The sequence below is a fragment of the Vigna unguiculata genome, chromosome 1, assembly GCF_004118075.2.
Source record: "Vigna unguiculata cultivar IT97K-499-35 chromosome 1, ASM411807v1, whole genome shotgun sequence".
Lineage (NCBI taxonomy): Eukaryota > Viridiplantae > Streptophyta > Magnoliopsida > Fabales > Fabaceae > Vigna > Vigna unguiculata.
In genome coordinates this window covers 36,046,193-36,062,032 of record NC_040279.1, presented here as the reverse complement: position 1 = coordinate 36,062,032, position 15,840 = coordinate 36,046,193, and the positions used below count along the sequence as shown (strand labels likewise).

At 32.8% G+C, this 15,840-nt stretch overlaps 1 protein-coding gene across 1 annotated transcript; it reads right to left on the bottom strand.

Annotated features, from left to right (window-relative positions):
* Window positions 1-4,438: 4,438 nt before the first annotated feature.
* On the bottom strand, window positions 4,439-12,491 carry LOC114173157 (digalactosyldiacylglycerol synthase 1, chloroplastic). Its single transcript, XM_028057407.1, has 7 exons — window positions 11,811-12,491; window positions 11,125-11,157; window positions 10,505-10,592; window positions 6,674-7,158; window positions 6,328-6,594; window positions 5,703-6,052; window positions 4,439-5,361 (listed from the first exon to the last, which is right to left on the bottom strand). Exons 1-7 carry the CDS (start codon window positions 12,393-12,395, stop codon window positions 4,827-4,829), a joined length of 2,343 nt encoding a protein of 780 aa, XP_027913208.1. The 5' UTR covers window positions 12,396-12,491; the 3' UTR covers window positions 4,439-4,826.
* Between the last annotated feature and the right edge of the window lie 3,349 nt (window positions 12,492-15,840).

The following is a 15,840-nucleotide window of genomic DNA, read 5'->3' as shown; positions in this document are numbered from 1 at the left end:
TTTTTATATATCAATTTTAAAAATATTTTAGAATATAAATATTAGAAAAGAAATTAATAATTATATTTTCATAATATTTTAAATAATTATATTCTATTTAAAAATTAAATATAAGAATTTATTCAATTTATAATTAAATTTAATAATTTATAATTGAATTTAAAAAATAATAAATTTAAAGATCAATTTTAGAAAAGATATTAATATAATTTGTATAAAAGATATTAAATTTAGTGTCAGACTAAATTGAACAAAAATAAGGAATATAAGAACTAAATTGAACAAAAATAATGAATATAGGGACTAAATTGAATAAAAAAAATAATAATATCACAAACTGACACGTGGCACAATTATGACTTGACACGTGGACCATTTTTTTGAAATTAAAAAAAAATTAAAAAAATTAAAAAAAAAGCAAAAAAAATAAAATAAAAATCGAAAAAACCAGAAGCTGACACGTGGCATGTACTGTTCAAAAACGTTAACTATTTAAATACCGTTAGTGAAAAGGACCAAATTGACCACAATTTTGAGGATCTAATTGAACATAAAACGAAAATAGGGACCAAATTAAATAAAATCAACAAAAATAGAGACCAAATGTATATTTAAGCCTTATTTTTTTAATATTTATTTTATCAAATCAAATTTATGTTCGCTCTTCTTTGTTTCATTTGTTAATTTCATAACTGTTATTAATAGTACCATAATTATAAAAAATCTTCATTATCATTATTATCACAATAATTGTTATACCACTCTATCACATCAATTTTTTTTATACAACCCTTGCCACAATTACCATCATCTTATGTCGTCTTATTATTTGTTATATTACATACCATCATCCTTATTTCTAATATATTATTTTGGTACACATAGCATGTAATATGTTTGTTTCCCTTTTATATCCTATTATGCCATCTACTCTTATATTTTATCTTATTCTAATTAACTTCAAACAAGTCCTGGAAGATCGTTAACTTTAAGGTTACTATAAATAAATTAACCCACTTAATTAATTTACAGTGAACTATAAATCACTACTGACCTATGATTTTTTTAAGGCTGCTAAGTCAACTCAATTATTTGGCATTGACAGAAACGATAATGAGAAAATTTTCATATCCTAAAGTCAAAGTAAACTATGTTTAAAATTTACAAAGAATTCAAATGTAATAGAATTCACCAAAATCTAACTCTTCTTAACCCTCGGAATTAGATTACATATGTTTCATAATTTTCTTCATCAAAACCTTTTCAAAAATAAAGCAAAAAATTAAACAAATTTCTTTTTTAATTTCAAATTAATTTATTCAAGAATAGAAGTGTTTTTTTTAAAATAAATGTAAAATGTCTTCTACAAATTAATATATACAAAATTAATTTTAATTCATAAGAGAGAAAAAAAAACTTTTTTTCCCTGTAGAAATAGCTATTATGAGATTCTATGTCGCTCATTAATTATATAAATTAAGTTGTTGACTTGGATCCTCTCCAGACTATCAGTTCTCTCCAACCCCTCTATCCCTCTAATTCTTCATTATTATTTTTTTCACCATATGTTTTACTGTCTTTTTCTTTTCCGTGCGTTTTTATAATTTATTGGACTTTTTTTCTTGCATCTCCAAATGTTTATTCCTGCATCCTCATATGAAAAAGCTTCTCATGTTTCCTTTTTTTCAAATTAATTATCTTTGAATTGTACAATCTAGAAGTAAAAAATACTTCCAAAATACATAAATAGAAACTCAAGAAATTAGAAAGAATTAGAAAAAATAACTCGTGAATTGCATAATCCACAAGTCATTTTACTTTCAAATTACAAAGTTCAGAAAAGCAAAATGGGGTCTTTTTACATAGGGTTGAGTCATATGTCTCTCCAAAAAATTACTTTCGCAAAAGTCATTTGACTTCCAAATTACACAATAAAAAAAAACAAGTGGGAATTTCTTTTATACAGGGGTGGAGAAAGCAATATATAATGGTGCAGAAAGAAGCTACCAAATTTTTTTAGACTGGAGTGGCCCAAAGGAATCTGATTTGGATGGTTCCCACGGAAGCCCCTAATGAGTCTAGTTAATTTGCAGTAACAATTGCTTCCTGCACTCCTCAAATTTCAAGTGCTCCCATCAAATATGTGAAGTATCAAAATTAATATTATGGGTTTTATAATCTACATTTAGTTTTGTTTTATCCTTTTCTTCTTTTTCCTCACTAGATAGTGCAGATGTGTGTGAGTTCTCCATTCACCCACCCTCACAAATTGTTCTATACCCTCAAATCAACATCCATTAAATTCTCTCCCAACAAAACACAAATTCAAGGAAAAGAATAAAAAAATACCCAAAAGGAGTTGCGGATGTAGAGAGATGGAGTTGCAGATGCAGATGCAGAGAGATCGAAATTGCAGAGAGAAATGGGTACGCGGAGACACTTTTAGAATTTGGTCTTTCTTCCTACACCTCCAAGCATTTCTTCTACACTTCCAAAATCTTTTTAAATTCCAAAAGAACCCTTTGATCACTTAAGAAAATCCACGGACATCACACCCCCCAAAATGACTTTCGGATGTCGACTTTCATAAGTCAAAATATATCACCGGAATTTGACTTCCGAAAATCAAAATGTTCACCGGAAGTCAACTTCCGAAAGTCAAAATTATCACCGGAAATCGACTTCCGAAAGTCAAAATATTCACCATTCGAAAGTCAAAATGTATCACCGGAAGTCAAAAATTATCACCAGAAGTCGACTTCGGAAAATCAAAAAATTAATTCTATTTTAAATGATTTTAATTCTTTTTAAAATTTATGTTTTCTAACTTTAATTTAATATAATTTTTTTAAAAACATTAAAAATATTAAAAATTTAAAAATTTAAAAATTTAAAAGAAAAATTACTTTAGATTTTTTTTTGTCTGTTTTTAGTTAAAGTTTTACTATTTTAATTTAAATTATTTTTCTATTTTATTTTTAATTTTATTTATTTTTTTGATATTACTATATTTAGTTTATTTATACATTTAATGTGTATAGTATTTTATATTTTATTTGAATTTTTTTAATTTTATTTAAAAATAAAATATTTAACTTTAATCATATTTTTAAAAAATTTCAATTATCTATTTTTTTATATTTTTAAATTTAAATTTATTTTAATATAATTTCTTAAAAATTTAATAAAAATAAAAAAGAATTAAAAATCATATTTAAAATAACATATATATATATATATATATATATATATGTAAATAATGAAATTTTAAATTTAAAAAAAAAACGAAAATATATATAGATATATATTTTCTTTTTGTTTTTTTTAATTTACAGTTTTATTATTTTAAAATCAATTTAAATATTAAATAAAATTAAATGAAGCAGAATAAATTTTTATTTGTTTTGTTTTTTTATTTAAAGTTTAATATTATTTTAATTTTACTTATTTTTATATTTATATTTATTTTACAGTATATTAAATAAAAATAAAATTATATATATAGATATTAATATAATTTTTATTTTTAAAATATATATTAAAAATATGAAAACATAAAAAATAAATAAAATAATATATAATAAACTAAAAAACAATTAAAAGTTAGAAAACATAAATTTCACAAAGAATTAAAAACATAAAAAATATAATTAATTTTTGGACTTTCGGAAGTCGACTTCCGGTGATAACTTTTGACTTCCGATGATACATTTTAATTTCTGGAAGTTGATTTTCGATGAACATTTTGACTTTCGGAAGTCGACTTCCGGTGAACATTTTGACTTCCGGAAGTCGACTTTCGGTGATACATTTTGATTTCCAAAATTCGACTTCCGGTGATATATTTTAACTTTCGAAAGTTATATATTTTGACTTTCAAAAATCGACATCAGTAAATAATTTTGAGGGTGTGGTGTTCGTAGGTTTCTTAAATGGTCAAATAATTTTTTGAGAATTTAAAAAAATTTTGAAGGTGTAAAAGAAATTTGGAGGTGAAAGAAGAAAGACCCTTAGAATGACCTTTCCGGAAAGCATATTTATGCGTTCTGATCTCTCATTTCGGAATCCACACCTATTTTGTAACCATGTCCCGGAACACATTTTCAACATTATCGGAATCCATTTTCCGGGAGAGTTATATATGTTCTACCTCAACAGTCTCACAACTTTCACATAAAACAATCAAGGATAAAAATAGAATTCCAAAAATATTGGCTGTATGTAGAAATTGATAGGGTGCAGCAAGCAATTGGTTTTGAAATTTATTCATCCTTACATAAATCAGTGACAACACTTTCTTCCCCTCTTTGAACTAATTTCTTTCCTGATTAAGATCACTGCAGCAATGCCCTTTATTCTTTAATTTCTCTCTTTCCCACCAACCAAAATGCCTGATATTTCCATGTGGAGAGTGAATGCCCTAAGGAAGTCCTTCAAATTACCACAACTGAACAATTTATTCCACGTAAACCGATGCAAATTTATTACAGCTTATTCTCCACTAGTTACGTGGGAGAACGTTCTACTTTTTGTCATGCAACTTTACATTAGCTTTCTACAAGTGTTTTAGTAAAATATTAAACTACATCACTTACAAAAAAACAAAAAGAACTACAAAAATTAAGAATTGAAAACCTAGAATGCTAGAACCAAAGACAAACCACTGTAATTCAGAGCAGAAACTAAAATTCAAACCACTAAACTATCACCATCCATCCATAAGTTTTCCTACCTACAAGCATGAGATGATAGTTTTCACAGCACTGCTTGTCATGATCTGGTATGACAAGTTTCCCTTCGTCACCTGTTCAAACTAGTCAATCCATTCACCAGCCATAGATGGGATTTTCTACCTGTGGCGGCAAAAGATGAAGGTCTTTACAGTGCTGTTTATCGTAGTCACGTGTCCCAGGTATTGCTCCTGTGCATAATCTCAGGAATTCATTCCCAGTGAGACAATAGTGAGCAAATGCTAAGCCTCCATCTACTAGTTCCGTCAGATTAGGCATTGAAACTGACTTGGGAACGAGCTTTCCTTTATCTAGGCTTGACTTTTCACCATTATTTTCCTTATTCAGGATGCTGTCAAGCTCAGAATATTCCATAAATCTTTGAGTAGCGGCCTCCCAAGAAAGTTGATATCTTTGCTCAGGTGTTAGAGGATAAGGCTCGTTTTCTAATGCTTCTTTTACTTTTGCCACAAAGTCTTCGGACGTCCTGTACGTCAAACAGTTGGGAAATGACCTGAAGAACTCGTTTGACGGATGATCAGCACAAACTACAAATTTTCCCATGGCAAGTGCCTCAGCTGTAGCAGTGCATAGCACATCGCTAATGCTAGGATTTATAAAAACTTTGTACCTACAAGAAGGATAAATAAATTGTGTCAAAACAGGAACAAATTTTATAAAAAACAAGTTTCAGATTGTCAGGGTATGTAAAGCATAAGAAAGAATCATGTGTAGGTGAATGTGCAGTATGCATGCATAAAAAATTGCATTTTCTGAACACAATCAATTGATTCAATTCACCTTAAAAAGGTAGGGGAGTAAAACATAGCACAGTTTCACGTTGTAATAGATGTGTAACTTCAAAATTTATTTTCACCATTTCATTTAGGGTATTTCACAACAAATTCTGGACTACTGTTGTGAATATATTTCACTATAAATTTCGGAGCTCAGTTTTCAGACTGTTCCTACCCGTGAAGAGAATCGTCTGCATGATCTCTTCCTTTTTGAAAGCTGAGATTCAAATCTAACTTCCTAGCTGCACTCTGAACTTCATTAGCATCCTCTCCATTTCCAAACACATCCAACTTGAAGCCATCAAGGTCAGCCTTATGTTTTGCTAATAAATCTATCAACTCCTTATATCCCTTTGCCCACACCATCTTTCCCAAGAAATACGCGCCTTTTGTAAAGGATTTCTGCCCAAGCTCCCTCTCTGTAGCAATTTTTTCTCCAATTTCCAAGAACTTCGGATTCACACCATGAACATTGCAAATTACAGACTTGGGTAAATCCTGAGTAGCAGCTGAGAGACGAAGAACCTGAGTATATAAAACAAAAAATTTAGCACATTTTCTCTTGTTTAATTCTTTTATGGTTAGAAATCCTTTTATCAACAAAAACACCAAAACCATCTAGTAATCTCCTGAGTTAGGTAGTGGCGGCCTAGACTTTTTTTAATTTTTCTTCTCCTTAAAGAAAAAGTCAGGTCAAACACAATTTTATAAAAAGCTTTAAAGTAACTTTTCCAAAATAAAGGAGTTTCTACTTTTAGAAAGAATGCCCAAGAAAAATACTAGGATGATAAATTACATACCTTGTGGCAGTATGCTCTAGTAACCCAGTTGTTTATGTGTTTCACAAAGAATGCCTGGAGTGCTCCATTTTTCTCCCTCTTGATATATTCCAAGTAATTTGTGTGAACAATACCAACAACATGGTTGAATTTGTCAGTCCAACGTTTGCCATGATGATACCAATTTAAATGTTCCGGCTCTTCCAGGATAGCAATGTCAGCATCCCTAGATGGTATAAATTGAGAAGTATCTCCAGCAGGTATTATACTCCGTCTTTCTTTTGAAAACTAAACATGAGAATGAAGAAATGTAAAACTTGACATAAGTGATATGAAACATAAAGGAATAATTCTATTGAAAACTTACCTTCCCAGGATAAAAAGAAATTTTGAAGTCTGCCTTAAAACCAATCCTTTCTTCAAGCCAGCTACGTATATAAACTTCCTGTTCTTCTGGTGAAGTAAAAGTAAGACTTCCGGGGTAAACAAGCTCTTGATCTGATTTACAAAGCCATGGAACCAACAGAGTGACCTTTTGCTTGGCAGATTGTGATAAATATGCAGCTCGAAATAGGGGGTTTACAGCTGTTCCTGTCATCCAAGGAAGACTAGCAGTTGTGACTATTGCGACATGTCTTTCACTTTCAGACGGATCATGCTTAGCATGGTCTGTCCAGAATCCACCTTCGTGACGGTGTCCCGTGCTTTGAAGGACGCTTGCTATTCGTAAATCCAATTCATCATTTATGTTTCCATTCCCAACAATAGAAGACTCTTCCCCAGATAGGGATTGCAGTAGAAAATGGTTTCTGCGTTTGCTATACAAACTTTCGACTATCTTGTCACATACGTCTGCAATGAAACCACTTGAACAAATCATCAAAATTGAATAGCAGATAAAGTGAAACATAAAACCATGAACTAGATAACTAACTTCAAAGAAAACAAAGATATTATCCAGTCTACTTAAAAACATTGATCTTGCACCAAATTTGAAAAAATTTAATTACTATAGTCACTGATCAGTGACCAAGCACTAAACAGTTTCACATGAGTATGCTGCGCTAATTTCAGTTTACTATAAGTAGCTCAGAACAGAAAACATTATCTGATTAAAGGACATTCATAACCTATTCATTTCCTATATAATTATATTCTCAATCCAGCTGTTGAAATATAACTATGTAGATCTTAAGTGACAAATGATGGAGAATTTAAACAATAATAGGTTTCAGATCAAATGGTTAATATTTCATTTGAAAATTATATAACACTGTACATTATAAGGAATTTTGGCAGAGACAAATAAGAAATTAATATTACACAAATTTATTCTCATAGAAACTCAGAAAATAGGATGGAAACAAGAGAGAAAGAATTAAAGGAACAGAACAGAAAGGAAGAATAGAATTCTCTCCAACCATTCAGGAAGGATCTCTCCTTTCATGTACACAAACTATCAAATTCACATAAGGAGTCCCTCCCCAAACCTTATTTCCCATATGAATTATTAAAAGGGTTGTTTGGGATTGCGTTTTGTGTACACACGTGTCTTGCTATTTATAAGGAAGTGGTAAACTGTCAAGAGATAAAATCAATAATTAATAGAGAAATATTTGAAAAATAATTACCTATTGGATGTAATAAAATCATATCATATTTCCTCATTTAATGTAATCAAGTCATATCTTTAACACTCCCCGCATATGTATCATATTAGTCAAGATTGTTACAAATGTGTCGACTTGATAGACTTGGTGAACATGTTAGCTAGTTGATTGTTCGAGCTTGTCACAAAGCTTCACACATCGATTTGGTGCAAGTGTGTGAAGATGACATGCAAAGGAGCTGGTGCACATTAAAGCAGTTGGCCATGAGTCACGAAGGGTAATGATTTCGTAAAAAGGGCAGCTCCAATCACGGTCAAAGGATGTGTACTGGAGAGCCAACAAAATTTCAAAGGGCGCAGCGGTTACTGGAGAGCAAATATTGCTTAAAGAGCGTTCTGACTGCCAAAAAGAAAAAATGGTCAAAGGGCACGGTGGTTGCAGGAGAGCAAACTGCTCAAAAGACACGGCAACTACCAAAGAGAAAAAAATTCTCAGAGTGTAGCGATTGTAGGAGCACAAATATGATTGGCAGCTGGTGGAGAGCAAAATTGCTTGGAGGGCACAATGGCTTCTGGAGTGCAAAAATGCTTAGATGGCGTGACAGCTGCTTGGGATTTAAAAATTGCTTGGAGAGCGTGGTTGCCGCTGGAAAGCATAAAATGCTTCAGCGGCTATTGCTTATCCAAGAGAGAACGTCAGAGACAAAGTCAAGTTCAATACGTTTAGGTCAAAAGTCATAGCCTAACATCATATTGATGACAAAACAATTCACAGATGGTACCACTCAGATACTTATATTGAAAGGATTTTGTAATTATGTGTTGTGTACACATGAGTATTCTCATTTATCATGAAGAAGAGACAGAAATTACAATAATAAGCAACAAAATCAATAATTTAAACTGAGAAATATTTGTTAAGAGATTTTCCAATTTGATGTAATCAAATCATATCCTATTTCCCTATTTAATGTAATAAATCATCTCTTTAACATTGTTCCTGCTAAAGCTGAAATGGATGCTTAAGTGAGAAACACTTATTGTAACACTCTTTTTCAGTCTCTTTTTGCTATTTGATCTCTATTATCAGTCAAAATCTGCCTCTCCTCATGGAAATATCCCTTATTTATATAGAGCAAACTTCACCTTTTCTCACGCCAGTTAGACAGTAACCCAACCATGATCAAGCCACTACAGTAATTGCCTCTGTTCCTTGTGGCATTAATATAGGAAGCAGTGCTAGTGGGTAAATCAGGTATGCGATATGTTGCTCCCTACTCGACTTCCTAGCGACTACTACTGCCAAGCACGGTGACCTAGTCAAATAGTATAATGCCTCGGCCCCTAACCAATAGCTGGGGCGATTTGCCTCCCTTATGAGGTAGGCCCATAACTGTTACATAAATGACGATGATTGTTTAAAAACATTGCCCTAGAGCCGAGGTATGGACCAAAGCCCGATGCTCAAAATTGCATCAGCAATGGAAGTGTGAAGCCTAAGAATGAGGCGCTTAACCTCACCCTAGGGCCGAGGTATTAACCACAGCCCCCGGCTCAAACTTGCATCAACGATGTGGAGCCTAAGAATGAGGCACTTTTACATCGCCCTCGGACCGAGGTGCGGACGAAACATGTATAACCAATCCCTTCCAATTAACTAACCAATTAGTCCAACAAAAGACTTAATGGATCAAATGAATAACATCCGACTTTATTCAATACTCACCATATTTCCTATCAATTGATGTGTTTTTGTGATAAATCAAAAGTGAATAACTAGAATGAGTATTTTGAAAATCTGAAATTGGATTAGAAGTATACCTCATGTAAATCATGCTAATAAAAATCTCACTAATGAATCTTTCTACTCATTACATTATATTAAAAATTAGTGTAAAATATAATGACAAATGAACATATCTTAAATCGTGATCACAAATTTGTTGTATCTTGAATTTTATTATTTTCAGTGCATGATAAAGTTGACAACTAAGCACTTGACAATCATATTGATTACAATCATTTTCAACAAGAAATTATTTGATGGTTTGGGAAACAATTTTTCATCTTTTGAACAATAATATTCATCTACTAACTAACTAATTATCTGCATGATCCCCACATAGTTGCATGAAATATGTGACGAGTTAATCACACACACTGTTAAATAACTAAGGGATGAGGCAGCTAACAAATACATCAGAAGTCGACCCCTTCCCACTTACCAATCACAACAAGAATAATGCAGCAGTATAGCATAGCAATGCAAATTCCAAAAAGAAGAGTAGAAAAAGGACATGGGGAATTATTGTGGCAGGAAAACATTACATCGGTTTCTTTCATTTACCTACTTTACCAGATACATGAAAAAGAATGCTTATACTAACCATTCATTGTTTAAGATTTCAGGAAAGAAGGAGAAACCAACTAGGTGATTTATAAACACAAGAAAGTAGAAACAAAAAAGTCACTTTCCATTGAAAGTGAAAATGTTTCTACCAAAGTTTACTGATTAGGAAAAAGCAGAACATAAACTTCCAGTAAGATGTATAAAGTGGAAATCCCAAGTAATTGTGCATAACTATGTACCTCTTTTCACTCCAAGATGGTCCAAAAATGGCCCAGACTGTTTTACAAAGTAGGCAAGAAGTTCGGGTACATCCAATGGTGGCACTTCCTATGAAAGATGTATGAAAATGTTAACCATAGTTTATGATTCAAATCAAGGCCACAAGTTCAGAGCAGACAAGAATCAGAACTCAGGAATGTTAATGACACGTGTTGAACACATCCATAGCATAGATGTCAGTGTGATGCTTAAGTGACTTAGCCCATATTTCTTTAGTATCATATATCCAATCTTCTCCTAACAGATTGCCCTAATTTCTAAATTAAACATTAATGTTAGTTTGAAATGGAATAGAAAAAAATGTCTATGCCAACTAACTGAAAGAAATATTTTTTGATATCCAGCTAAATAAAATCAAAATAGTGGAACTTAATGCCCAGAGGCGCAACCTAAGGATCCATGGACCGGTGTTTGATCGTATTCAACAATATATATGCATAGTGATCCATTGAAAGTTAGATTAGAACCTTCAAATGACCAGTCACATACAATTTCTTCTTGTTAATTTACAAAAAATTACAAAATATTTGCCCAGACATATTTATGTGAACAAAAGAACCAAAACATACAACGAACAAACCTTTGACTCCTCAGGTTCCTTGCACATTGATTTCTGCAAGAAAGTCAAGACATGAACATGTAAGCTCTCATAACAAAAGCTCTTCACAAAATTTGCTCAATTGCCCAAAAAATACAAGCCAGCAATCACAACAGCAGTTAAAAAAACAAAATCTCCCGAATCCTCATAAAGAACATTTAGGTAGAAACCACATACATGAGCCGAGCACATGACTCTCTAAAACTAAACAAATAAACCTGTCAACACACATCTCAACCAACAAATGGCTTGACCTCAATACTGTTGCACTCGTGCCCGAAATATGGCTCTTACAATAATCATTTCAAACTCCTTCTTAATTTCCTTAAATGTATCATTAAAGTTATTAAAACATCCAGTAGTACTAGTAACAGGAACCAAACACATCAGTTATCAGTTCAGAAAGTAATTTTTAAACTGTCATAACAAAAAACGGTTTTTAACAGGTAAAAACAAATAATCTTCCTCCAAGTTCTAACTGTAACATCAATAATCCATCTGCATAGATGATTTTCATTAACAAATGCAGTGGTACAGCCAAGCAAGTTCTTCCGCCAATGAAACAATGACTTAAAGTTAGCCACAACCAGAGACCCTACCCAAAACACACAGAACCCTACAATTAACAAGAAACCGAGTAAATTACTAAAAGAGAAAGAAGCACAGACCAACCCAGACTTCACTTTCTCCACGAATTCACTGTTCTTGAAAGCCTCGAAAGAAGAACCGCGCTTCTCAAACTCCTTGAGCCTGATCTTCAATGCACGAATCGGTTCCCAGTCCTTCGATTCACCCTCGCCTTCGCTTTTCCACTCCTCCCAGAAACTCAACCTCCTTCCCCTCTTCTCGAAATCCAGAATCCCATCTTCCTCCGCTGACACAATAGCCTTCTTTATCGCGGAAAGGTCGATTCGAATCCGCGTCCTCGGGCGCCATTTCTCCAGAACCCTCTTGCTGAAATCGGGTGAGGAATAAGCGCGTCGAATCTCCGACAGCTTCGGGCGCAGACTCTTGACGAACTCGATCTCCCTCGGCGGCGGAGAGCGCATGGCCGGAACCGAGAACGGCGGCGTGGCGGAATTGAAGAAGTTCTCGAGCTCGCGGTCGAACGACGTGGCTAGGTCTTTGAACGAGTTCGCTCGGTCACGCATGAGTTGAATATCAGCGTCCGCCGAGTCTCGAACCTCGCGCCAGCCCTTCGACAGGAAGGAGAAGGCGTTCGATGAGGTCGGAGTATGCGGATGCGTCGCCATGGATCAACTCCGACACCAGTGCGTTGTTTCTAAGAGTGTATGCAACGCGGAAGAATAACGAATTGTGTCTCCTTTCGTAAGAGCCACAAACGAAGATGGAGGGAGGGAGCAACCAAGTTTTAACGGTCAAGATTTTCGGAGAGTTCCCAAATTTTCTCGAAGCTTGGTCATGCCACGTAGGATGCACAACGGATTACATGGTGTCGTGGAAAGATCACGTGCTGTGCTGATGTGTCAAAATATGGTTGGCCCACGTCCCGTCTCTGTGATTATGGGATGTGGATTCGAGGAAGAATATTCGACCCGCCTAGAGAAAATATGCTTGTTAAATACTAAATCAAAACTATACTATCATACCAAAATATATATTCTATTGTTTTTAGAAACCCCGTGCGCTTAAGAGTCCTAGTATAAAACAAAAAAAAAAAAAAACCATAAAAATGATTTCTTTTATCTCAACTTTTCTTAATGTTCCAAATAATACAGTTGGCATTCTGTATCCCATTTTCTCTTCCTCTCTCCCATAAGTTCTTCCAAGAATGACAGTAGCAACTTAGCCAACGTAGGTTGGCGCCAAATAACTATGAATTCTTATAATTGTGGCTCTAAAATGGAAATACCAGAAGTTAACATAATTTGTTGAATTATGGATTTATTATAGCTCCCGTTATTTTAAAAATTAGTTTATAATATAGGTAGACATAAATCTCATTTTAAATTAAATTTAAATTACACTATAACTTAAGATAATAAAGATAATATAAAATGATTGATCAGAAATACCAATACTTTAATTTATGAAAGTTGTAATAAAATGTACTGTAAAAAGTTTTTGACACCACTGGTTAACTGGATTCAAACGTTAATAATTAATGTTGGAATGTAAATGCAATTGTTTGAAACTCATTATTTAAGCAGTTGATGATAATGCGACAAAGAAGTGATGGTTTTTATGACAAGCAATTGACACTAACAGCAACGGTGTGGAAGCACGCAAAAAAGAACCATCGAAGAAGACTCCTTCTTTTTTTCTCTCTCTATCTCTGTAGCCGGTGAGCAAACAAATAACCACCGATTCAACTATTCATGACATGGGGACCAAGGACAACATTTTTGTGCTAGTGCTTGGATCCTTCACGGTAGTTAGTACTAAACTTCGTTTTCTCACGAGTATTTTAGTTTGACTCCAATGTTGGGTATTCCAGCCCATAACCATTTATTTGCATCACACATCATGTGTGTGGTTTGGATGCTCCCACTGTCTGGTTGCTGGTTGTTGTGTGGGTTATTAGGAATGTGAACCCACTATGTTTTGTCCCATTGTGTTTCTTATTTTTTTCGTTTGGCGCACCTTCCATCACGCCACACGCGGCTCACCATTATAGTCTTTCCTCTTCTTTTCCTAAATCCTAATGTTTCGCTTACCTTATGAAAATTAGATATATGCATGCACCGTGTCTGCGGTTGGAATAGTGATTTGGGGTTGCTCAACTGAAGGCCCATTCAAATACGTCTCTGGCTAAGCTACGTTTTCGGCCCAATATTTGGGACTACTCTTGGAAATCTAACCCACATATGATCGAAATCGATTCCATAATTTTACTCTTTTTATACAAATAAACCCATATTTTTAATTAAGTAATACGAAAACTGGGACCTTAATCGTCTAAAGAATTGTTTCCCTAATAAATCCATATTTTTTATTACACATAAAAAATCTTTCATATCTTTATTTCTGTATTCTGTAAATGAAATTTGGGAAAGTTTACTTACGTAATTTAAAAAATAAATAAAAAATAGGTCTATTTAATAAAAAAATGGCCATCCTTAGAGTAGCTACCGTAAATTTAAGAAAGAAATCCTATAATATAAATTTAAAATTCTAGATCGTGATTGAGATAGTGAGTCATAAAAATAAATAGTTTAGTATAAACTTTTACATTGTAACAAAAAGTATAATTCAAGATAAAAATAAAATAAAATAAATATATCATGTCATTACTTTTTGCAATAAATATGAACTTACAGAGATACCAAACGACGTCCAGCAAAATTTAAATCACCAAATAAGAAAATACATCCTAGTCACTATAAAAATTATATAAATACATAATATATATAAAATAATCTCTTTTCATAAACTAAAAAAACAATTAATGTAGTTGGACTCTTAATTATTATCAGGATAATAAATTAACTACCATTAGTAACGAATTAAAAAAAATTGCTTAAATATATTAATAAAATTTTTATTTGCAATAAGTAATTCATAATTTTGAACATCCGTGTGGAATGTTGCTAATTGTCATCATTTTGTGGGCTATTACTTGCCCACTATATGTTTGTCCCACCGTGTTTCTTTTATTTTCCGTTTGGGACCAGATTCAATTAGGCTATGTTATAGACTTATAGTGTATAGTTTCTTCTGACATTTCCTTTCCATAGTTTTAACGTTCACTTTCATAAGTTTCTTTAATTTTGAAATGCACATGTCTAAATATAATTTTCTTATTTTTAATTACAAATCAAATCAAAAATAGATTTGTATTTAAGTTTGTTTGATCTGAAATATAATTTTTATATTTAAAATTGTGCATTTCAAAATTACTTATCTTATGTATGTTCTAGGGGTACAAAATTTAAATTCTAAATTAATTAAGAATTTACTCAGATGCAGAAAGAAATTTATGGAAATGCGTGCCCCTTTTTTCCCTTCAAAGTCCAAATAGGGCCCGACAAATTATCCACGCCCAGACTTCTAAAACTGAGCAGGGTGCTTCTCCTGCAGCCCACGTTTTTCTTTATGCACCTCCAAATTTTTTCTTTTTTCTATGTTACCCTCTTAACAATAACAAACTGGATAACATAATTTAGGAAAAGTTACTACATCAAAACACCCGGGAGATGCGGGTTAATTGTTTTGAGAGATTTAGTTGTAAGGTCTTAAAATCTTTGTGTCGAATTTTCAAATCTGGTATACACTCACAAAAATCGAATTTCATAATTGAATGCTTAAAAAAATTTTGCCGCTTCGTTGTTGATATGTTATGCACCACCATGATCAATGTCACCAAAGAGTTCAAATTCCCTTCACTTGTCCTTTTCACTTCTGCTATTGCTTTTATTGGTTTGATGCTTTATTTCCACACACTAAAGGAAGAGGGAAACACCGAGTGGGTCATGCCTAGTTATGCGAAGCCACTCCCAACACAGAATTTTCCTACCATATCGCTAAGGAATCAGTGGGGGAAGTTTTCACTGGCCTACGAGAGGGGCCTAAAGATAGTCGATGGCTTCATAATAAATTTATATGTTCATCGAATTTTGAAATTATTTTATTTACCAGATTTTAAAACCTGATTATGGGTAATTTTTTTTCAATGGATTTCGAAATCCAGTTAAATGTTATTAAACGTCGGATGTGAAATTTATTTTTTGTGAGTGT